Here is a 24,735-nt window from a genome sequence, read left to right on the forward strand (position 1 = left end):
CTTAGCACCTGTAAAAGTTTAAATACATTTCTCTTCCAAAGATAACCAAACGACTTTGATTACTACTGAAAGAAAATATGAGGTGCACAAACTATTCATTATTCAAGCATAAAATATGTTAGAACAGAGCAACTAGAAGAGTGGACATTTGTTCCCCCATTCTAGGAATTTCCCCAACTTATTTAGTGTAATGAACTAGAAGAGAGTTGGAGGGAGAATTCCAGTGTCAGATTCACACACATCTGAAAAGACAGCAAAAGGAAGTTACAGCAAAACATAACCTCCTGGGTGCCTGCAATCAAAAGAAACAACTGCATTCATGGTGGGAAATAGACTCCTCTTGTTATAGGAAGATTGGAATGGCAATGCCTATGCTGCCCAGAATAGATGTTACTAAAGACTGCAGTTCTAATTTCATTCTAAATTCTGGATATAAAGCTCAGAAGCAATGACAGTGCTGAACTCCCTCATACCATCATCCCCACTGTGCTTCAGGCTCAAGAGGAGGGTTCACTTCTAGCATTAGTTTGATTTCCATGCCAGTTAGAATCTTGGGTCTCGGCTGAACCTAGCCATGTGTGACTCCTGACCCATGAGGAATTAGACTGAGATCAAATGCTGATTTCACACAGGCAGCAAAAATACAGTACACAAACCCTTTTAACCTGTCTTTCCACATCCAGGTTCACGCCACAGAGTCAGTTCTGCATTTTACTCAGAAAACTGAAGCAGCAATTTTAAAATTTGAACATGGCCTGACAAAACCAGCACTGCTGCTTTACACGGTCCGTATACAATTCCCATTCAGGACAGTGTTCATGCAAGTGACTTAAAATTCCAAGCCCATGTCTGCCACTGGATATAGAATTTTTTCAGCATATAATATTTTCCACTAAGAGCTATTCAACAATGATTACATTATAAGAAGCATTAGTCCAGTTTCCCTCGTCCTCAGTATAGCTCTCATACCAAGGATGCATGAAGTAGTAAAAGGTCAAATAAATGAAAGAGGAACATAAGTTTACAGAACATTACTGAAGGGCCACACAGGGAAAGTGTACCCAAGGCCAAAGCAACATAATAACCAGATGCAAATGTAGCACTTTTAAACCAAAGGGGACTTTCCAGAACATGAGAGCTTAGTATGTAAAAAGATATATGAAAGCCTCAGGCAGCTATTAATATGCCTAAAACAAGTTTTATTCTACTCATCTCTGGATGCATCAGATTCCATGCGCCTCCTACCCAATCCAGCCATCCATGACCTTTCCTGTCCATTTGTGTATGGAAATAACCAGGGAGATATGGAGGATTGAACCAATCTGAAATACTTTAAATATGCCTGCCTTTTTAGTATGTCGTGTAGCTGTGTCGATCCCAGGATATTACAGAGACTGGAAACGTTTTTAACTAAGTCAACAAAATTCCACTTCATTATGATTTCTAACCTATTTCTGAGTGCACTGCAAGTATATAAACTGGCACACTGAAATGAACCCAAGCTAGGCTGTCACCTCCTTTAGGAAATGTGACAATTCAGAGCCTGTGCCATAAAGAAGGGTTCTCCGGCTCACCAGAAGAGCAGTACACACTAGGCAAAGCTATTCTGCCTGAGTGGACTCCTGCATGAGGGCAGAGGTCCACGAATTTCAAAGGAACACTGTACGGGACAGGGCTGCCACTCGGGGCCGACAACAGGATCGGGGCCTAGGCTGACTTCACTTCCTCCTGCACATTACCTTTTGGGAAACAGTGCTAAGTAAATTACCATTTACTTCTCTTTATGAAGACAATCCCTCCCTATACCCATCCTTCCACATTTTGCCACTTTTGAGGAATACGTTGAGGGAGACCAATAGGTTATAACCTTCACTTTTAAAAAAGCTTTAGGAGAATTGGTGAGGGAGACCTAGATATTGGTTTCCTCCCCCCATAGTATATTAATGGGAGTTTCATAATTATACTAATTCATAACCAGCTCTGAGATATTAAAATCATAAAACCAGTAACAGTTCCTAACAATTTTTGTCTAGAAAGATAAACCCTTTACATTGTATACTAGTTTAATCATAGAACCATAGAAACACAGGGCTATAAGGGAACTCGAGAGGTCATTTAGTCCAGCTCCCTGTGCTGAGGCAGGACCAAGTAAACCTAAACCATCCCTGACAGATAATTGTCTAACCTGCTTTTAAAAATCGACAGTGATGGGGATTTCACAACCTCCCTTGGAAGCCTGTTCCAGAGCTTATCTATCCTTAAAGTTTTTCCTAATATCCAACCTATTCAGCCTTGTTGAAGATTAAGCTGATTATTTCTTGTCCTGATGTATTTATAGAATCTGGAGTACTGTGTCCAGTTTTGGGCCCCACACTACAAGAAGGATGTGGAAAAATTGGAAAGAGTCCAGCGGAGGGCAACAAAAATGATTAGGGGACTGGAACACATGACTTATGAGGAGAGGCTGAGGGAACTGGGGATGTTTAGTCTACGGAAGAGAAGAATGAGGGGGGGATTTGATAGCTGCTTTCAACTACCTGAAAGGGGGTTCCAAAGAGGATGGCTCTAGACTGTTCTCAGTGGTAGCTGATGACAGAACAAGAATGGTCTCAAGTTGCAGTGGGGGAGATTTAGGTTGGATATTAGGAAAAACTTTTTCACTAGGAGAGTGGTGAAACACTGGAATGCGTTACCTAGGGAGGTGGTGGAATCTCCTTCCTTAGAAGTTTTTAAGGTCAGGCTTGACAAAGCCCTGGCTGGGATGATTTAATTGGGGATTGGTCCTACTTTGAGCCGGGGGTTGGACTAGATGACCTCCTGAGGTCCCTTCCAACCCTGATATTCTATGAATCTCTTATTGCCTTTCATGTCCCTTGCTAGATAACTCATTTTGTGCCTTAGCCTGATTTTGTCCCTACATGCTTGTACTATTCTCTTCTACTCATCTGTAGCAATATGTCCATGTTTCCACTTTTTGTAGAATTTCTTTTTGATTTTCAGGTCATTAAAGAGCTTCTGATGGAGCCATATTCTTAATGAGGGGTTACTAAAATTGTAGCTTCAATTCCTTTTTCAAAATAATTCAGAGTTTTGCAATATAAGTTCTTGCCATAAACTCTCACTTCCCTGGAAGTTTTACGTTTCCAAGACCATGGCAAAACCTAGGTCCAAGATTTTCAAAAGTGACTATTGCTTTTGGATGCCCATCTTGAGACCCCTCAAAGGGACCTGATTTTCAAAGGACTGGTTCTTAAGACTTATTGAAATTTGGGCCCCTTTAAGGCATCTCAAGTTGGACACCCAAAGTCACTAGTTGCTCTGGAAAATCTTGGCCTAATGCCATAAATGAAGTTATGTAATGGGTATTTTTTCTGTCCTCTTCCTTTAAAAATGCTTTAAAATATGTGATTTTCTGCAAATGCTACTATTTTGATCTTTAAATGATCACATTTCCTGAATTCTATCAAGAAGATCAGGATGGCCAATTTTTAGTGGGAAAACCTTCTCTTCAACAGCTGGTGCAACTTGTCAGATATTTTCGGTTCTCCTAGTAAATAAATAGCTGAAATTAGGAGCAGTGAGGCAAGATTTTGTGCAAAGGGCACCAAAGTGTCTCTGTACCAGCACGAACAGTACGGGCACATAAAATGCACTAAGAAATGAACTCCCCCATACCAATGCCTGGTGAGACCAGGATGGAAGACGATTTCTGCCAGTAAAGAGCCTCACATAATAAGGAATTTACTTTTAATATGGAAAGACACAATACCCAGCGCAAAGCAATGCTAACCTCCAGAATGAGAAATCTAAGTATCAGAGTATAACCAATAATGACATTTCAATTATGAGGCTTCTTGCAGAAGTTAGCCATCAAGGGAAAATATAGCCAGCGTCTCAGAACAAGGGGAATGACCTTCTAAGGACCAAAGTGACAAGCGGCATCTACACATATAAATCATTTAGAACACACAATTCTTCCTTTACACGTAGGATGCTTTTTGGTCAGACTGACTTCTTTTTTCCAAATGAATTTTAGGTACCTTTTTTGTTCCCCTTGTAAGCCACAAACCAATGCAGCCTCTCCATTTTCTTATGCTCTCTGTATACACAAGTTGCATACCACCCAGACATGAGCATGCATCATTTCCAAAGGCACCTGTAGGCAGCTCGGAGTGACAGCTACAGAGGAGCTTTGCCACACTGTTCGAAATATTTTGTACGCTTCTTGGGGCATGAATAAAGGAAATGGAGGGAGCTTTTAGTAAGGAAAAAAGTATGAGCTAGTGTCTTCTGAAACCATTTCCTTCCACTGTTTGGACAAAATCCATGTAGTCTTCAAGAAATACAACCTTATAGCTACACAAATCTCATCAGGACACTCACGTTAACATCCAGATATTTACTAGTCCCTTCCTGAGTTATTACAAAGCAAAATCAGATATTTTGATAGGTCAAGTCCGTACCTCCCATTGGAGCAAATGGGCCCAGCTCCAGGCTACTGCAAGCACTAAAATGCTACATTGTTAAGTTATGAACAGGGGTAGGGAACCCACAAAACAGTCAACCCGATAAAGATGAAAAGGAAAAAGTTGTTAACATGCTATGAAGAGATAGTTGGACACTATAAATGAACATCCCGTTAATTTTTGTTTGGAAGGTTTACACTCGTAAGCGCTCTGCTAATCCTTAAAGTAACAGGAATTTATTTCAATTATCTATGATGAAGTTATTATTAAATCATATGCCTATAAACCAGTGATAATACAAGCAATGCAGGGAATGTCCAGGTCATGACTTAGGGGCCATGAAACCCATCAAAGACCATCCTAGAAACAACTTATAAGCAACCTCCACAGACTAGTAGGTTTACACTAGACCAACAGCCTGAAGGTACAGCATTAAACCAAGAAGCTGAAACACAAGGCTAGCCTTTGAAGCCACCCAGACACAGAAATCTATAGCCACAATCTTGTAAGTGTGAAGTCCAGAAAGTATTACTGGAATTATTCTTTGGTTTGGCCTCTCTTTGGACACAGAGCCAGGTTTAAGATGGCTTTGGCTTGCTTGCCTTCACCAAGCATGTTTCATCCTGCCCCTTCCATAGTCAGGACCTGAGTGATTATAGGGAGCAGTCTGAAGAGATCAATCACATTTATTTTACATGGAGCAGATTTGTGGGTGTGGATTGCTCAGCTTTTCACGAAACATTTTGTCCCCAAATAGGAATTGGCCAGTTGCCACTTCACTTTACTGTAGCATACAGGCCAATGATTTAAATGCTGCATCATGGTGACCCATAAACAGGACAATCCTGGAGACATGACAACCCTATGATGTTTTAAGAAAAAGCAACAGACGGCCACAAGGCTCGACAAAACATATGAGAGAGAATCTGTGGAGAGGGTGAGTACAAATATTTTTAAATCTTTACAATACATATTTATTTCTATAGTGCCCCACCAAGATACTCAGGGTGCTACCAACATAATTCAGCCATCCCTAAACATATTAAGGGCTCCAAGGTTAAATGCTGTTGCAGACTGGGTTACTGCCATTTTTAGCCTCAACTTTTATTCAGATACATGTTGCTAACTGCAGGCATTTAGACGGCAGAACCACTTTCCCTGAAGCATGTACAATCAACTGTAGCATTTTTGTTTGTAACAGAGCTACACAGAGCCAAAGTTTCTGAGACCTATCCCTATTCTGTGCAAGATTAAGTGCCTTACTTCACTGTACTCATCTGAAGTGACACACAGTTCCTCCCACGCTGCCTTGGACAGGGGCCAAGATGGCTTCCCACCCATGTCATACTTTATCTGTGCTAGAAGTGAATACAACGTGGTAAATATTTCCCCCTCTCTTTGCATTACAATTACCCCAAGAAGAACCGTGCAACAAACTGGTCTCTTACAGGAAGTTATGGTACATAACATTTTGCACTAATCTAGACAAGCAGGCTTTCCTTCTGTATCAGTCACTAAAGGGTTCACCTATGGCAATCTCTTGCTAATCAACTTCCCTTGTATCTGGGCAAAGAGCAGCCTGTGCTTTGGACATACCTTACCATATTAGGCAATCAGATCCTAGGAAGGGGAGAGCTCAAGATGTAGGCGGACCCTCCCTTCACCTAAGAGGGCAGGCTAGGAACTTCCTGTGCAGCAGCAGACCAGTTCCCTTTTTGGAAGCGTGGAAAGGGAAGAGGACAGAAGGACAGACTCCATCATGGTTCTAAGTGATGGCCTTGCAGGGCTATTCAAATGTGCAATCATGCTATTAAAGATAGCACCTTTGTAATGGAGCCAGGGTCACGTGCTCCGAAATACAAGCTTCCAACTAGTTGGATTTAAAGATGTATGTGTATTTTTTAAAGCAATGAGTCTGATTACCCCTTCCTCTCCCTCCCCCCCCCCCCCATTATAATAAAGCTATGGTTCTGCAGCAGCTGTCACATTGTCACACGGCAGCTGCAGTTCAATGAAAGGATTCAGATGCATCAGGTTTCACTTTGAATTTCTAGCTTATCCTGTAGAAGGGCTGAATTTCCTTAACACTTTTTAATAAAAATGAGTTGGAGCACAAACTCCTACAGCCTCGTCCAAAGACACAAGACACTCAAAAAGGTAAATAATGTGGAACAGAGTTTGGCTGGATGGTTGTAGCAGCAATTTCAAAAAGTCAGGAAACTTTTGGAAAGTAATAATAGGATAACATTCAATACAAACAGAAGTGTGCTAAACCCACAGCCATTTGACTCACTTCTGTGTAAAGGGTCAAATCCATTAACATTGCTGTTGTGAAGCATTCTCTGGGCTGATACCAGAAGTTCATGTAAACAGGCCTTTTCTTCTTCACCTCTCGTTGTCCTGGAAGTTTATAACTTTACCAAGTAAGCATTCACAAAGGTGCTTCATTGTATTTGTACACAGGCCAGGTTTACAGGCAGTATTTCTTTAAGATGCTGCACTGTCAGACAAGTTTATTGGCATGTTCCTGTACTGAGAGAAATACTTGGCACAGAGCTGAGTTACAAAAAGCTTAAATGCCCATTGGGCCAGCTCTGGAACTTCTGAGCAAGGGACATTTTTGAGCCAGACAGAATTCCACTGAAAAGAACTGCAGGAAAATAATTTCTCTATTAATCACCACCTTTTATTCTACTTACATTATATAAAATTTGCTATTTTAAGTTATATTTTTCTTCCATCTTTTTTGCCCAAACAAAATGCTCATCTAAATTTTGCATCCAGATTATCCAAGTTCAAATATTTGTTGATCTTCCAGGTTTTCTGACACATACCCAGTAGTAAGGGCTTCTCTCTCCCATCAGCAGTGCAGAACCGCCCTCTACATTCTTCATCACTATACCAAGTATTTCTCTCATTACAGCAACATGCCTATAAAAACCTGTCACTCAATGCAGCATTGTGCAGAAACTGAACGGGGACCGGCTGGACAAGGAGACTGGGATGAGACACCTAAGAAGTGAAGAAAATTGGACAAGGTAGTGAAAGAAAACGAGACTGGGATGAAGAGGCAGGGATTCTGTGGAAAAAACACGATGATAACATAACTAACAACTGTATCATGATGCATATGCACAAGGGGGTTATGGTAAAACAACCTTAACTCTGGAATTTCCCAGTTTTTGAGTGATCGATTTTCACCAGCAGAATGCTTGGTTTTTAAACATAGTTTGTATAATTAAATTGTTTTTTTAAAAAGCAAAGTAATATAGAAATTCCACTGAGAACCTTTAGATCCACTGCACAGACCTCTGCCACTTGAGCTAAGCGAGTAACTGCTAGCAATCATAGGTTGTCATCCCATCTATGGATCAGCGCTAGAGGGGGGATGGGACACTTTACCCATGGGTTTCACAGATATTTACTAACCACCGAGGAATGGGTGGGACTCAGGAATACTGGAGTCCATTCCAGGCTCTGAAGGGTGTGTCATTTAGTGGAACCAGACTTCTGCCTGCCTTCCCCAAACTTGACACCTTCAGCCTTGTCCACTCCAACCTGTCAAGGTCCTGAATCTTTCCCACCCCGGCTCCTCATTCCAGTCCCATTCCCCTTGCCTACCCATCCAAGTCTCCACTCCTCAGGCTTCCCATCCCAGTTCTAATCTGATCTGCTGCTCCATTCCACCCAGGCTTCCAGTCATCCCCTCGGTACACCAGCACCTCATTATATCAGTTTCCCATTCACCCCCCACCAACTGGCTCCTCCCTGTCCAAGCTTCTTCCTCCTCATCGTCTCAATCTACTCCTTCTCCTCCCCCTGGTCCAGTTGCCTGCTCTCAGTTCTGGTGCCCAGTCACAACCCAGCCCAGAGCAGCAATTACATAGAAAGACTAGTTTAGTTCCCACAGCTCTGAGCTGGTCCATACTCTGTTGCTTTGTGGGGATAGTCATGAGCAGTCTGGTCACATGCAGGAGCTGTGAGGGGTTGGAGCATGCTCATTGTGGGCAGATTTTGGTGAGATTTTAGCAGCTACACTCTAAGAAGTCTCTAGTGAGCGTGTAATAACTGAGGTTTTTCAAAGGCTTATACCTTGGCCAGCTTTTCACAGGAACAGCTAGCTCAAAGGCCACCAGCCTGCCAAATTTCAAGTTCCTGTTTCCAGAGAACTTCCCAGAGAAAAGGTGGACTGTGTGTGCGCACGCGCACACACACACCCCCCTTATGTCATTCTCTGAAATTGCTGAACAGGTTTGGCTGAAACTGCCCAGAAAGTTTCAGCTTCAGGCAGACCCCTGGCATGGAACATTTCAGCTCAGACGATTAAAGTCTGGCGATCTTTAGGCAACTGAAAGCAGGTTCTAACAATGGGAATTATGACGCTACTGCTCTGTCTACAATACAGAGTCTGGGAAGAACATCTTGAGTTCCATGTTTTTAGTGCTCTACAAGGGAAGGCTCGCACAAGCAACTTTATGCAGTTGTAAGACAAGCAGTCATCCCGATCAGATTCACTTGTATCAGGCCGAGTCAAAGCAGGGTGTTTTCAAGGAAAGGACAAGCAACTATGACAAAGAAAACTTCATTTGTAACATCACAGAATTGAATATGGATCCCTCAACAATTGATTAAAATGTAGTACCACCAACCGCCATGCCACAAAATGATCTGGATAGCAAAATATGTGAAAAAAGCCATTTGCATTGAATGAAATTGGGTTCTTTTTAAACAATAAAATCATATGCCCATGCTGGCACCTGATGTCAACCACCAGTGAAGTACTTCTGGAGCCTTGAACAGCTGTTATTTTTCTCACGGTCTAACAAATGATGCACTGATGGTTTCGGAACAAACATTGTTCAACAGACTAAGACATGTTCCTGGCCCCAAGCATCTCTCAGCCCAGGACAGACAAGACCAAAAACAAGGCAAGATACTAGACTGTTCAGGCAATGGAAGGTTTGGCAATTATTGATGAAAGAAAGGAAGAGGGATTTGAAGAAATTTGGAGAATAGAGAGATTGTTCCAGTTGTAGGGGATAGAAGAATAGAAAGCCTGAAACCCAGAACAAGACAAGGGTGCAGGCATGGCAAGTACAAATATACTTGTTTTTTAAGTTAGAATGAATCCCTCTTACTCTATTGAGCCACATTCTGAGTTGAGAGATCTGTGCTTCCCTTGCAACCTGTGACAGCCACACTTCCCAAATTCTGCAGTCAGCCTTTTGATACAGTATATTAGACCCCTAGCACAGCCTTTATCCCACAGCCTCTGTCACAACCCTTCAGGTTTCCTTGACAATCAGACTACACAGACCTCATGGAACGGCAGATTCAATGTGTATGTGCGCCATATCTTCCCGAGGAAAGATCAGCAAGCAATCTGCTTCACAGAACTGGAGCGAATACCAGGCTTGGAGGCAATGTGCTGTTCAGACAGACACACTTTTCCTAACAGATACAAGTGAATTCACAGCAGTCCTGCTGCCATCAAAATGTAAACAACAGTAAGGTAGATATTAAGGCAATCTACATCGTTGGATCCTCACTTACCCGAGACTCCTTCACTTCCTCATTCCCATCAACCTCATCATCCTAGAGAGGAAGAAGAAAATGAATGTAGCCATGTAGGGGTAATAACTTCCATAGCAGCAAGGTTTGGACTTCCTGATATTTAGGTAACTAGGCTTTTCAAGACAGAGAGGTGCGGATTCCTGATATCTAGGTAACTGTGGAAAGATTTTGAGAAAGGGAGTGTAAAAAGGAACTTTAAGTTTCAGTAATCAAAGGCAGATTCTCAAAGGCAGGGGATGGCGCTATCTCAGAGCTTCTCCAATTACCTCCCATTTGATAAACTTTAAAGGACAAGGTGAGTGAGGTAATATATTTTACTGGACCAGCTTCTGTTGGTGAGAGAGAGAAGCTTTCAAGCTTACACAGAGCTTTTCTTCCTGGCACCTTTCAGGCCTATACACTAAGCAAAAAGGATACAGCTGTCCTATTCATAACCAGAAGCAAATCCATTTGGAATGCTGTAGAACAAATTCCCTTTTCTCCCACCCCAACAAGGTCACTCACATCTTTTGTCCAGAAAGAGATTCCAGTGCCTCTTCGCCTCTCCTTTGGTCGCCGCCTCTCTCGGATTGACTGCTTGTTTGGAGATCTATCATCTAAATCCTGATCTTCACACTCTAGCCAAACAAGGACAGACTGCTTTGGTTTAAATGATTTACCTGTGTGCTTTTCTCAAAGCCTTGGTAACATTTTCAAACCGGTTTCCATCACCAAGAAAGGGCTCATGTTGTACTACACCTCAGTCATTAAACATAAGGGATGTTTATTCCCCACTACACCAGATATTTTGCACTCCTTTCTTCTAGACTGGCCCAGACAGTGGTTGTCCCTTTATCTGCATCGCTCCCAACACCATGCAGGGGCATTAGCTTATCAGGATTCTCAGGGAGGAGTTACATTAGTCAAGTTCTCTACCACCACTTCCTGGAGGATCTAGATGTTCCCTCCCAGTAGATGGTCGAAAGAAAAGCCACCACCTCTTATTCATGTCTGCAAAGGCAATAAAAATGGACCACTTCATAAGGGACTTGGATACCTTCTTTCAGTCATTCTGTTTACATACACATCTGACAAGCTGGCAGCCCACCTGTACCAGTCCCCTGCTGGAAGAGCAGGAAATAAACCTAGAATCTCAGGCTATGTACACTGAGCATATTGCTTATTCATTAAACACCTGAACCTGAAATGCTTGGGTTGTCTTCTCATTTTAGGAGGTACATACCATTCTTCTCCATCTCAGTGGCCGTGCTTTGGAAGTCTTCTGGGTTCAAAGAATCAGGGCCCAGAGATCTGCTTGTCCGGGCCAGGTGAGTACTTGTGTAAAGAGAAGGGGCCGACGTAGAGGGAGATACTGGTGTTGTGGGTTTGTCTGTTTGTGCTGGACACCTTAATCGCCGATAGACAGACTGTAAATAAACAGAGCCATAAATAAAGGTTAGCAGACAGCTAACGACAAGGAGAGCTGGACTTTAGCTAATGGATGTAATCACTTGACATTTACAGCCCTCCACACTGCCGTTGGATAAACCACACCTTGCCACAGAGGACAGATTAGGAAAACAGCATAAAATGCATTCCATCTAGCTGGGGTGAGTGGAAGAAGAGAAAATGGGTTTTTGTTTGTTTTTAAAGTAATTTTGGATTCCACAGGCACAATCTGAACACAGCTTGAAGACAGAATAGCAGCCTTGCTTGACCCATACTGCCAAGACTAGCAGGTATCCTTTATAGAAACAAACTGTCCAGAGTCTAAAGGGGACAAAAGAGACAGGACCATTATATATCTGTCCCCAATAAAGTGTTTGGTCAGTACTGCAATGTCACTCCTGCAGAGATATAGGCGACCATCACCACAGGACTTTGCTCGCAGTGGGATAAGATAGGGAGCTGCAAAAAGCTGTGAGCACATTTTATGGGAAAAGCCAGTCTGGGCTATAGAAGATGGTTAGTAGAAATATCAGAGACTTCCAGGGTGCTTGCTAGGTGTGTAATATCTACTAAAGAGTTTCTGGATTCAGGCTTCTTTTCCTGTCATGTGGTTGTTAATCAGCTTCCATGTAAAACAAGCGTACATGCCAGTGATAAGATTAACAGTTGTGTAACAGGCTTGGTTAATTCAACTCAATCCTTTCCATAGGAAGTCAAGTCAATGGACCACAACTCATCTGTTTACAATACTTCTCGTGGTTTCATTGACTTAACTCCAGCTGGATGTTCATTTTGCAATAAGTATTCTCAATGTAAGAAAAGCCCCTTGGGTTCAAGAGTCCACATAAATGTAATGCCTGGGGACATGATGACCTCCTATGAGACTTCTCTATCCCTGCCCTCCCGCCCCCACAATCACCTGAATCCACCAACTATATTCAAAACATCTGTAGAGGAACATTAAGGCTAGAACAATGAGGAGTCCGGTGGCACCTTAAAGACTAACAGATTTATTTGGGCATAAGCTTTCGTAGGTTAAAAAAACCCCACTTCTTCAGATGCTAGGCTTCAGTCCTGACCCTTATTGCCAGAAGAGAGGAACTGTGGCACAATTCTCCTTTTATTAGTCTTTGCATTCCATGGTATTGTTACTTTCATGATTTATTTTGTCTGACAAGAAGTGTTATGTCAAATTGAGAACAAAGGAATAGATGAGCCATAATATGGCAACACTATACACAGCTAAATTTCCAAGTACCCACATGTCTAGATTAATCAGGCCTGGGTCATTTCGGACTGAACTAATCCTCCTAGTAGCAATTCCACAAGGAGACAGAAGAATTTTACTCGATCTCAGTTGTCCCAAACCACTGAACTCTCAAGTAGCAGCTAGTACGGATAGAGAGATCACCTCCTCATCCTGGTTTCTATTCCACCAGGGCCGAGTGTCCTCCCGTCTCTCACTGCTGTCCTCAGTGCTCTCGGGTTTCTCACTTTGTTGTTCCTGAGCTTGCCGCTCCACTCGAGACCGGCTGAAAGTTCGTTCTGCCTCCTGAAGGTCTGTGAGTGTCACACCCTGGGAAAGGGGTAAGACTGCATCAGTTACACATGCTGGTTTGTTATGTGCATCATGCACCTGACAAAACCCTTCTCTTTAGTTAGATAGCAAGTTCTTCAAGACAGGTACCACCTGTCTACATTGCCTAGGACAATGGGTCTTGATCCTGACAGAGCTCTCTTGCCCCTACCTTATATAAAGTAATAGATTGGGACAGCACTTAATACGTCTCAGCTAACTTGCATCATCACTGGACTCCTCAGAAGCAAACTCAGTGCAGAGCATCAAGCTGTAAGAGTGAAGAGCAAAGGAGCTTGCAATGTCACCAGCAACCAGAACTATAGCCTTAGCTTGTATACATCTGGAGGGGGTACGCTGAATTAACTGTTCCCAGGAACACTTACTAGAGCTCACCAGATGTGCCCGTCTGAGTGTCTGGACTATAGCACCCCAATATATATTTTCTCCAGCCACTTTCTCATCACAGGATTTTACTTTTTATTCTATTACACACACACACACACACACACACTTCTGATGGTGGTTCAGTCTGATGTACTCTAGACTAAGCCACAAATGGTAACCATCAACTACAGGCTTCAATGTGTAAAGTTACCAAATTCAGACAGGGAAGTAATATTCCTATAAACACAGAAAAAACTAACCCCATATGGCAACAATCTCATCATAATTCACATGACTACCAGACAGATTAATTCCCATTCTGAATGTATAACACCCCCACCTTCCTTGGAGATGGGTGTTAAGGAGCCAGATCCTTGGAAAGAGACCTTGAACACTAGATTGATTTCTGGAAAGTTTACCCCTCTCCTGGGCTCTGTGGGCCACTGTTGTACATAGACTAAGTACATTTGTTTCTGAATTTTTAAATTGTGCGGCTGATAGATATGAAGCCCATGGTGTTGTGGAAAGAGGCACAGCTGTCTGAGTGGAGACTGGAATGCAAGACAGAATGCAAGCCTTGATCCACCAGAGCCCAGATCGGTTAGCCTTCCAGGCATGTTGCAAAGCCCATCTTCTCTTTTCACTAAGGCTGCTGTGAATGACATGGGCTGAGCTGGATATATTTATGGGCAGTTCTTGGTTTAAATTCACTTTATGGTGTTTAATTTAATGGGATGGGTGCCTAGAGTTGTATTCAAAGAAATCTGATTCAGCCTACTCTCTGAATTTCCCTCTGATGCTGCTGTGTGTCTGACTTCAGCCCACAAAAACATCGGCAGGTATATTAACAAACACTTTATTACATATTTTTGCAATAATGGGTGACAACTTAGTCTACTCTTCTGGTATGTTTACTGAAGCTGGTAACCACGCAGACAGGGGGATTCTTATGGGATTAGTGATGGCACCTGTGCCTCTAACAGACCACCCATATTTTTCTCGAATTTTGGATGGTCCTCATGTCAGTGTAAATTCATAGTAATGTGATCATTTCTATTTTCTCCATTAGAACACTGATCAGTAGAAACATTAACAATTTAAAATGAGACTGCTTTGTTCCCTCCCCCACCAAAACCAAACTAGCAAGTTATTTTGGACTTCCGACCTGTAAAAAGAGAAGTCATTTAAAAATACTGATGAGTTAAATCAACATATACACACACGCCGCCTTCAGCATGTGGCCTTATTTTCCTGCACTTATGTAGCTCAAATATATAGCTTGTTTTTAAACAATTTTGAGGTAAAATGGTTTGAATGGCAAGGATGTGAACTGGATGTCAGCCTGGTTGTAATCACTTCAAACAAAGACAATCAGTATTTGTAACAAACACTGATAGATCTTTAGAGAGCTGCTCACACATCCTGGAAAACTGTCCCAGCCAAGTTCAGAGCTGGAGAACTGCAATCTGCTAACCCATTTCTTCTTGAAGTTTAAAATGGATACGTGTTTGTTTTCTGTTCCGAACTGTGTAACATTCTTGTTGGCTGTTAAAAGGATGTCATGTTTCACCCTGTAAGTGGCTGCATTTCAGTAAATTAAATGACCCTTGTGCAGGGGTGGCCAATCTGTGGCTCCGGAGCTGCAAGTGGCTCTTCGGAAATTAATATGCGGCTCCTTGCATAGGTGCCGACTCTGAGGCTGGAGCTACAGGTGCAAACTTTTCAATGTGCCAAGGGTGCTCACTGTTCAACCCACAGCTCTGCCCCAGGTCCTGACCCCACTCCACCCCTTCCCCTGAGCCTGCCGTGCCCTCGCTCCTCCCCCTTCCTCCCCCAGAGCCTTCTGCACACTGTGAAACAGCTGACTGTGGTGGGCAGGAGGCATGGGAAGGCGCGGATCGGCGGGGCGGCTGGCAGACGGGAGACGCTGGGGGCAGGAGTTGATGATGGGGCTGCAGACATATTACTGTGCCTCTTTGGCAATGTACATTGGTAAATTCTGGCACCTTCTCAGGCTCAGGTTGGCCACCCCTGCCCTTGTGTATTGTTTGTGGTCACTTAGTCTGTAAAGGGCTTTGAGACCCAAGTGGTACAAAGACTTCTCCGATCAAAGGACTGTAGAGTTGCCTCGGCACCTTTTGTAGGCCACCACGCAATTCCCCTCCTGTTTCCCCAGACAAGTCCAAACGTGTATGGTGATGGACTAGCAGAACAAGATACCACTGCCCATTAGATGCCAGTTTGCCTGCTACTCTGCTGGAGGGCCATCAGGAATTTCACTCCGCACCTGTGTAGACCTACGAGTCTGGCGGGCCTGTCTGGATCGGGCCTTCCTTAGTGACTCTGCTTCCTCATCCCGCACAGGAGTCAGATACGACCTGAAAGAAAGGGTCAGGAACACTTAAAATCAGACACTTCTGATCTGCAAGTCATGCCATTTCATACACACTACAGTGTTTTAATGTAGTCAGTGGAAAGTACACCTTCTGCTCCCGTTTAGCCCACACACTGCTGCTTTCCTAGGGCCACCCGGCACCTGGCTGATTGCTGCAACTACCATGTTCACTGTAGTATCTTCAAGCAATGACTTCTGCAATGTTAACCTGTTCGACACATTCTATGCTCCCCTGTAAGCCAACCCCATTAAAAGGCTCACTCTGCATACTGTCTGGGATCCCATACACCCCTACCTCCTTCAAGTCTCGATACAGAATTAAATAAATCCAGAAACGTGTAACCTCATTCACAATCAGACTTCAGAATGTAAACAAATCCTGCTCTGTGTTCCTCACAGCCTTCAACTTGCCTTTCTGTCACAACTAATGCTTTCTTGGAATATGCACAGATCTAACGTGACCATTTAGAAGTTAAAATTCTATTTTTATCAATATGAATCTGTTACAGTGGATCTATGCTGAAGTGCAGGTTTTCTGAAGAGGCAGAACCCCCGAAATACAGCAATACTAAAGGAACTCCAGCATATATATTGGAGTAAACCCACCCAACCCTCTTATAGTTAAAGGTGATCCATTTAAAGCAGACAGAAGAAACCACTTTATACAGCATAGTTAACGCATGGAAAGATTAGATATTTATATGAGAAAATACCTGTACAACAGACACGATTAAAGAGTTTTAGAAGGTTTATCAACCCTCCTGCTTCAGGGCATAAGCCATCTACTAAATGATAGGTGTTGCAGGAAAACCTTTCCCTATAGGCAGGTTATTTCATAATGGTCTATCAAGGGTTTCTTGTACCTTCCTCTGAAGTTTCTGGTATTAGCCTTTGTACTCAGCTGGACAGTGATCAACTAGTTGAAGGCACACTGAATGAGACAAGGGGTTGTGGACATTCTTGCTTCATTCACTGTGTGTCTTGTACTGTACAAACTGCAAGTGAATTAGTCCTAAAGACAAGCGGCTTGCTCCTGCAGGTGCATGGAATAGGGTGGTCTGGCCACATCTAGCCAAACACACATTGCTACATTCTGATTATTGCTCCCCTCCTCCTAAACTCCTAAATAAATGCGACTGTTGAGAAAAATACCTGTTTGGTTAAGCACTCAAACAAGGAAGAGACAAAGTGAAGGTTGCACACCAAAGCATAAGGATGGTCTAAACCAGTATGATATAGATTTTGTACAACCTCAGACAAGTGGAGAGTATTCTACTCTGCATAGCACCCAGAGGCAGTTAAAGTCATTTATATGAAGAGTACAGTTACAACATATTAAGTATAACAGAGCAGTAGTGAAATTTAGCCAGCATACATAAATCACGTAACATAGACGATCAAGGTTGGAAGAGACCTCAGGAGGTCATCTAGTCCAACCCCCTGCTCAGAGCAGGACCAACACCAACTAAATCATCCCAGCCAGGGCTTTGTCAAGCTAGGTCTTAAAAACCTTTAAGGCTGGAGATTCCACCACCTCCCTAGGTAACCCATTCCAGTGCTTCACCACCCTCCTAGTGAAATAGTGTTTCCTAATATCCAACCGAGACCTCCCCCACTGCAACTTGAGACCATTGCTCCTTGTTCTGTCATCTGCCACCATTGAGAACATAGAATCATAGAATATCAGGGTTGGAAGGGACCCCAGAAGGTCATCTAGTCCAACCCCCTGCTCGAAGCAGGACCAATTCCCAGTTAAATCATCCCAGCCAGGGCTTTGTCAAGCCTGTCCTTAAAAACCTCTAAGGAAGGAGATTCTACCACCTCCCTAGGTAACGCATTCCAGTGTTTCACCACCCTCTTAGTGAAAAAGTTTTTCCTAATATCCAATCTAAACCTCCCCCATTGCAACTTGAGACCATTACTCCTCGTTCTGTCATCTGCTACCATTGAGAACAGTCTAGAGCCATCCTCTTTGGAACCCCCTTTCAGGTAGTTGAAAGCAGCTATCAAATCCCCCCTCATTCTTCTCTTCTGCAGACTAAACAATCCCAGCTCCCTCAGCCTCTCCTCATAAGTCATGTGCTCTAGACCCCTAATCATTTTTGTTGCCCTTCGCTGGACTCTCTCCAATTTATCCACATCCTTCTTGTAGTGTGGGGCCCAAAACTGGACACAGTACTCCAGATGAGGCCTCACCAGTGTCGAATAGAGGGGAACGATCACGTCCCTCGATCTGCTCGCTATGCCCCTACTTATACATCCCAAAATGCCATTGGCCTTCTTGGCAACAAGGGCACACTGTTGACTCATATCCAGCTTCTCGTCCACTGTCACCCCTAGGTCCTTTTCCGCAGAACTGCTGCCTAGCCATTCGGTCCCTAGTCTGTAGCGGTGCATTGGATTCTTCCATCCTAAGTGCAGGACCCTGCACTTATCCTTATTGAACCTCATCAGATTTCTTTTGGCCCAATCCTCCAATTTGTCTAGGTCCTTCTGTATCCTATCCCTCCCCTCCAGCGTATCTACCACTCCTCCCAGTTTAGTATCATCTGCAAATTTGCTGAGAGTGCAATCCACACCATCCTCCAGATCATTTATGAAGATATTGAACAAAACCGGCCCCAGGACCGACCCCTGGGGCACTCCACTTGACACCGGCTGCCAACTAGACATGGAGCCATTGATCACTACCCGTTGAGCCCGACAATCTAGCCAGCTTTCTACCCACCTTATAGTGCATTCATCTAGCCCATACTTCCTTAACTTGCTGACAAGAATACTGTGGGAGACAGTGTCAAAAGCTTTGCTAAAGTCAAGAAACAATACATCCACTGCTTTCCCTTCATCCACAGAACCAGTAATCTCATCATAAAAGGCGATTAGATTAGTCAGGCATGACCTTCCCTTCTCTAACAGTCTAGATCCATCCTCTTTGGAACCCCCCTTCAGGTAGTTGAAGGCTGCTATCAAATCCCCCTTCACTCTTCTCTCCTGCAGACTAAATAACCCCAGTTCCCTCAGCCTCTCCTCATAAGTCATGTGCCCCAGCCCCCTAATCATTTTCATTGCCCTCCGCTGGACTCTCTCCAATTTGTCCACATCCCTTCTGTAGTTGGGGGGACCAAAACTGGAGACAATACTCCAGGTATGGCCTCACCAGTGCCGAATAGAGGGGAATAATCACTTCCCTCGATCTGCTGGCAATGCTCCTACTAATACAGCCCAATATGCCGTTGGTCTTCTTGGCAACAAGGGCACACTGTTGACTCATATCCAGCTTCTCATCCACCGTAATCCCCAGGTCCTTTGTTTGTAGTTAAGTAGATATGTTAGTTTACTGCTCTGAACTGCACCTAAGGTTTGCTGTGCTGCATGCTGGAGAAACTGTAGGACTTGCTAAATGAGTACAATACATACCAGTAAGACATCAGTCCCATGGAAAGTCTAAATAAATGAAGATAACTGGACCATTCCAACAAAGTTTGAATGTACATGAAAAATTACAGCAGGCTCCACGTTTGTATCCAAGACTTTTCCCTAAACTGTCTAATATACTGCATTTGAGAAACAGGATGTGATCATGTAAATTGAGACAATGCCTGTGTACAAGTGGGTAGAATTAAAAGGACACCAGATGCTGGGGGTGGGATCAACAAGTCTTCTAAAGAGTTGCACCTGTGAGGAGTCTTAATACTGCTGGGAAGCCCTGCCTAAGATGTATGTAGTACTTGAATAATCACCAGGATGTCCTGGTGTTAACATATTTGTGATGCATTCATGAGCAGGAAGCTGTGTGTATGGGGTATAGTAGAGGCCCAAAGGGACATCAGGACAGCACATTTTGCAAAGCTTTCCTTTCATCCCCACATTTACAAAGGCTTAGGCCAAGATTTTCTTAAAGTGACTAGAGATTTTGGGTGCCCAACATGGAACACCTTGAAGGGACTTGGTTTCCAGAGGGCGGGTGCTCGGTACTTTCTGGAAATCAGACCCGTTTAAGAGGTCTCAGGTTGAACCCCCGAAGATTGAGGTGCCCCCAAAATCACTAGTGGCTTTTGAAAATGCAGGCCTTCATTTGCACACGTATTTTCCATCACTCATCGCAGAAGTGTTATTTCTGGAGCTCACCTAAAGTTACTGTAAATGTCTGAGAGGGTAACTATTATCAGACATGGCTCAACCACATCATTGCTGTGTAGAGTAGCTATTTCAAAGCTAAAAAGTGAACAACTCCACACTGCTTACAGTTTTTTCCTTCAGTGGATGTCTCCCTGAGTCTGCAAATTCAATCAACAAGCAGCACATCTAGTGACAGTTCGGTCGGGTGTTTGCTAGCTAGTAAGTCGGCTACTGTGAAAAATGATATTTTTTTATTATATATATATATATGTGTGTGTGTTAATACTACTTTTCACAGCAGACTTGCGCAGCCCCAGCAAGCTGGAGGACAAATTAAGTCCTGGATGGGGAGGTGGGTAGGGAGCACCTTATTTGTGTTTCTATTCTATTTAGGTTCAGTAAAGAACAGAGACAACTGTAGATTATTTTGTCTGCAAAAAAACTCTACATAAATAAATTACAATGATTTGGACATGTGTATGTGCATATTTGTTTGTTTTTCCTAAAGTTAATTAAGTATTTTAGGAAAAATTGTCAGAGTGGCCACCAGCAAGAGTCGGTGGCCGTACTCTGAGGCCACCAAAAATTTTCTTGTGAGAACCCATGCCCTAGATGCAGCCATAGAAGCACTTTAGTGTGAACCTGAGACAAAGCTAAGTGCTTCTGGATAGAGTAATGGCTGGCAAGAGGCATATTCTGCAACCAAAGGAACTGTCTCCTGCTGTTTGAGACCTACTGTGTTCAGGGAAACAAGACTTTATGTTCATTCTTTGTATATGAACAGGATTGCACTAAAGAACACACCTGATTCCATCAATTTCTCCTAAAACAGCCAATATTCAGGGTCCTGTGGTTTAACTGTTTGGGTCAAAAGGGCAACAATAAAATGTTGCCTGCAAAGAAGGAAGGGGAGATTCAGGATGGGGCACAGAATGGGCAGCAGTGAAAGTGAGAACACAGACTGGTGAACCCAAAGTACCGGGGGCAGGTCAGCTTGTTAGCCTGTGAGCCCAGTGTCTCCAAGGTGAGAACGTGCCATGGATAGAAACACCTCCCAAGTGAGACCTACGCGAAAAGAAACACTGCAGAAGAAACAACATGGTAACCCTTGGGCTACCCAGAGATACTGGAGAGGGAGGCGAATTTGCCTGTGGAATACAACAGTTTAAGATACTTGGATTAAAAGTGTTCGTTTCCTCCTTGCTAGCCTGTATTAGCACAAACATCTTTCAGGGTCCAGCCATCCAAGTCAATGACCTGTAGGCATGCAGATGTAGTCCGCCTAGCTATCAGCAGCCCGCCACTTCTGGCGGAAACATCGCCATCCAGCTGAAGAAGGCAGCTGTGTAGCTTGAAAGCTTGTCTCTTTCACCAACAATTTGGTCCAATAAAAGATACCACCTCACCCACCTTGTCTGTCTGAAGTTACAGTATTTTATTCTAGTAGTAATGACGAAGGGCCCTTTGCCCTAAGGATATCACGGTTCGTGTGGGTCAAAACTCAGTAACCCTGGAAGTTAAACATTTGTCTTCATTTAACTCCCAGGCTGTCTCTTTCATCACAGGGCATTTGACAACATTCAGCTGGAAAGAGTTATAAACCCAGAGTATGCATTTATCATAAAAACTTAGGCCATGTCTATACGACAGCCTGTGTTGGCATAACTTATGTCACTCAGGGGTGTGAGCGACATAAATTACACTGATAAACGCTTGCATGCACAGCGCTATGTCGGTGGGAGAGCTTCTGCCGCCCACGGAGGTGGTTTCATTTTGCCAACAGGAGAGCTCGGCATGCCATCGGAATAAAGCACCTTCACCAGACTCAGTACAGCTGCACCGCTGCTTGTGTAGACATGGCCTTAGTTACAAAGGGTTTACATGGCCTTGTAAAACCCCTCGTTATCCTACCTGTCCATACAAAGACCAATATTCTCACACCAATAATAATACTAAGAATAAATGCATTTTGTGCAGACAATAAGTACATGATTTCCATTCATTTCAACAATGGCACTGTTGCTGACGGAGAAGGGCTATATTTCATGTGGCTCATTCTACCTGGAACTCCCCGAATGTACTGGGCCCATGCCCTCCTTAAATCCCACCTCTCTAGCTCATGACTGACTCTCTGAAATGTCCTTAATAGACAGTGTTACAGGATAGCCTAGAGATCAGTTTGTTTTATTTTCTTAGAAGCCAAAGCTGAATTTTGCTTCATGACATCTCTGGCTATGAATAGCATGGGTTACTGAACCCTGAACAGCTACGTAATCTGCAAATGTTCAGCCCATAGATAAAGCCAGCACTTCGAGTTCCTGCTCCTAAAGGTACAGTATCACTATTCAGAATAATGCAGCAATTTCATGTTAATCTTTTCAGCTAAAAAAGCGGAGCAGGAATCTGCCACTTTAGATATTTATAACATTGCTAAGCATCTTCAGGGACTTGTGACAAGGCAGCTAACCCACTATGCTTTTTAATAACCAAGGATTTTTCTTAAATGGCAGCATTTTACAAAATAAATCCATTATCCCTAGAAAGGAACTCTTCTGGTAGGATAGCACAGAGAAAGCATAAACATGTTACCTCCTAACGCAGGCCTGCATAGCAGCTTGAAGGTCAGGACAAGCTTGGAGATTTTAGGAAAGGTGGCGAAATCCCGCAGGATCAGCACTGTCTCCCTTGGAAACTAATGGAAACCTGCACTGTCGCAGCTATCCCCGCAAGCTTGAGGTAGGGAGAGACTTGCCATTTGCTAACAGACGGCCTGCAAGCTTTGCGGGGGAGGCCAGACGCAAGCGCTGCAGGAAACAGCGCCGATAACAGTTCCCAAAATACAATCCATTATACAGATACATATTTTATGCAGTAGACAGCAAATCAATAACCAGTCTTACTGGGGAGGAGGCAAAAAGGTTACTCTCCTGATCACACAAAAAGCAGACAGGGAATGCTCCTGTTCTTTGCTTCATTTATTCCACCCTAGCACAAACACATCTCATGCATCAAACTATAAATACTGATTAAATCAGTAGCCACAGAAAGCCATCTGAGGAACATTTAGGGATACCTGACAGGCAGGAGCGAGAGACATGTCAGACTCTGCAAGCACTTTAAGCAGAAAATCAGAAAGGCCTGAGCCTGCCAATGGTGAGTGATTTAATAAGCTGAGGACAAGGGGATAAGATTTCAGGATCTAATACTCTAAGTGTGCCTCAGCTTACTGTAAACAGCTTGTTTGAACAGGCCATACCCTATTTTCAGTCCCTGGTGGTTCTGCCTTAACATTAGTTTAGACTGTGGTGAATAGTTAGGCCTGGAAGAATCCGATTTTCTATTGGTAAGTGTTGGTAAATGTTGATTTCACCATACACACAAGCTGACAAAAATATTTCCACCGGTAATTATCAAAATTTACAGATAGACAAAGTAAAAAAAAAATGCTGCTTGGAAACTTAAGAGTAAAAATCCAGTGATTTAGATTTCTGAAGTAGGCTCATTACAAATGGACTAGCAAATGAATAGTAACAGGTATGATTTGTTGATTTAAGGATATTTACTTTGTATACTTTGATGTGAGGTTGACAATTTTTGCTTTAACAATTTATAAAGCTTTAACTTTTTCTATCTCAAAGTCTACGGTCATTAAATGCCTGACCCCTCATCATTTCCCACACCTGTGAAGTTTATATTTAAAAAAAGATAAAAATAAAAAAACTGCTTTAAAAATCAATATCTGTTAAAACAATAAAAAACAGAAACTGAATTCTGCCAGTCTATGACTAGTCACCCTGCTTCAGCCTGAATGTGAAAGTCTTAACATAAAAAGGTTTAAATGTTCAAGAGCTAGGATGATCTGTTTTGCAGCATGATTAGAAGGGTGACAAAAATAAAGCTGAAATTCTCCATGTGCTCAGTTGTACCTGATACAATGAAGGCCTGACCCCCCCCCCCCCCCCCCAAGATCAGAAGGTTCAGAGGACTTGCGATCGGTGTCAGTTCCTTTTCAAACTACAAGTGCTCCTTTATTCTTCCTCTTTTGCTGCAATGCTTACGAAGACTTGGACAACTGTTAGGCAGCTGGTGTGCTGAGCCAGCTGCCTGTCATGCCACCTAGTGTTCTCACTGCTTCACTGTGCTCCCCTATCTATCTGTATCCACCTGTTGGCTTTTGTCTTTAGACTGAAGACTCTCTCGGGGTAGAGACTGGCTTTGTTCTGTGTTTGTACAGCTTTGTCCATAACCAGGGCTCCTTGGAGTTACTGCAATACAAATAAGCGCTTTGCTAGGGGACCCAAGTGCTGGCTGTCCATCAGCATCAGGTGCTCCATATTCTTCCAAAGGGATGAGGAAATGAAACAGTGGCATGGAGTCTGGACTAATTCAGGAAAACTCATGAAGACAGCAGGGAGGAAAACAGCAAGGAATTAAAGCCAGTGAATGTTTTGGATAATGCAAAAGGCTAAACCACACTCAGTTAATAATTTGGCTGACACCTTCCCCCAAACCAATTGTTGACTAAACCCTATAAAGAAACCTGAAAAAATGTGAAGTGAGGGTGCCCCTTAAACAGACTGATTTCTAAAAAAAAATTAATAAAAAATTTTACATACAGTTTCTAATTGGGCTTGCTTTGTAGTACATCTTAAATTTTAAATATTCTTCAAAAAATGCTTGGGAGGGTTTTGGGGGTTATTTTTGGTTCATGTAGAGCTTTTCAGCCAGGGAAAGATTAATTGACTGCAGGGGGAAAAGAATAAAATACACGTAAGTGCTGTCAAGCGCAA

General features: G+C 43.1%; 1 protein-coding gene across 9 annotated transcripts in view; it reads right to left on the reverse strand.

The window, feature by feature from the left end:
• PPP1R12B (protein phosphatase 1 regulatory subunit 12B) overlaps positions 1 to 24,735 on the reverse strand; it is a 172,442-nt gene that overhangs the window by 50,646 nt on the left and 97,061 nt on the right. For 8 of the 9 annotated variants that reach the window (XM_074936069.1, XM_074936065.1, XM_074936067.1 and 5 more), the window contains 5 exons: positions 15,719 to 15,809; positions 12,880 to 13,044; positions 11,263 to 11,446; positions 10,545 to 10,657; positions 10,020 to 10,061 (listed from right to left, as the gene is read on the reverse strand). In XM_074936069.1, the coding sequence (XP_074792170.1) occupies positions 10,020 to 10,061; positions 10,545 to 10,657; positions 11,263 to 11,446; positions 12,880 to 13,044; positions 15,719 to 15,809 (595 nt within the window). Of the gene's footprint in view, positions 1 to 10,019; positions 10,062 to 10,544; positions 10,658 to 11,262; positions 11,447 to 12,879; positions 13,045 to 15,718; positions 15,810 to 22,534; positions 22,586 to 24,735 lie in introns of those variants that run through there. The other variant, XM_074936071.1, reaches the window with a different exon arrangement.

The sequence above is a fragment of the Natator depressus genome, chromosome 21 (genome assembly GCF_965152275.1).
Source record: "Natator depressus isolate rNatDep1 chromosome 21, rNatDep2.hap1, whole genome shotgun sequence".
Classification (NCBI taxonomy): Eukaryota; Metazoa; Chordata; order Testudines; family Cheloniidae; genus Natator; species Natator depressus.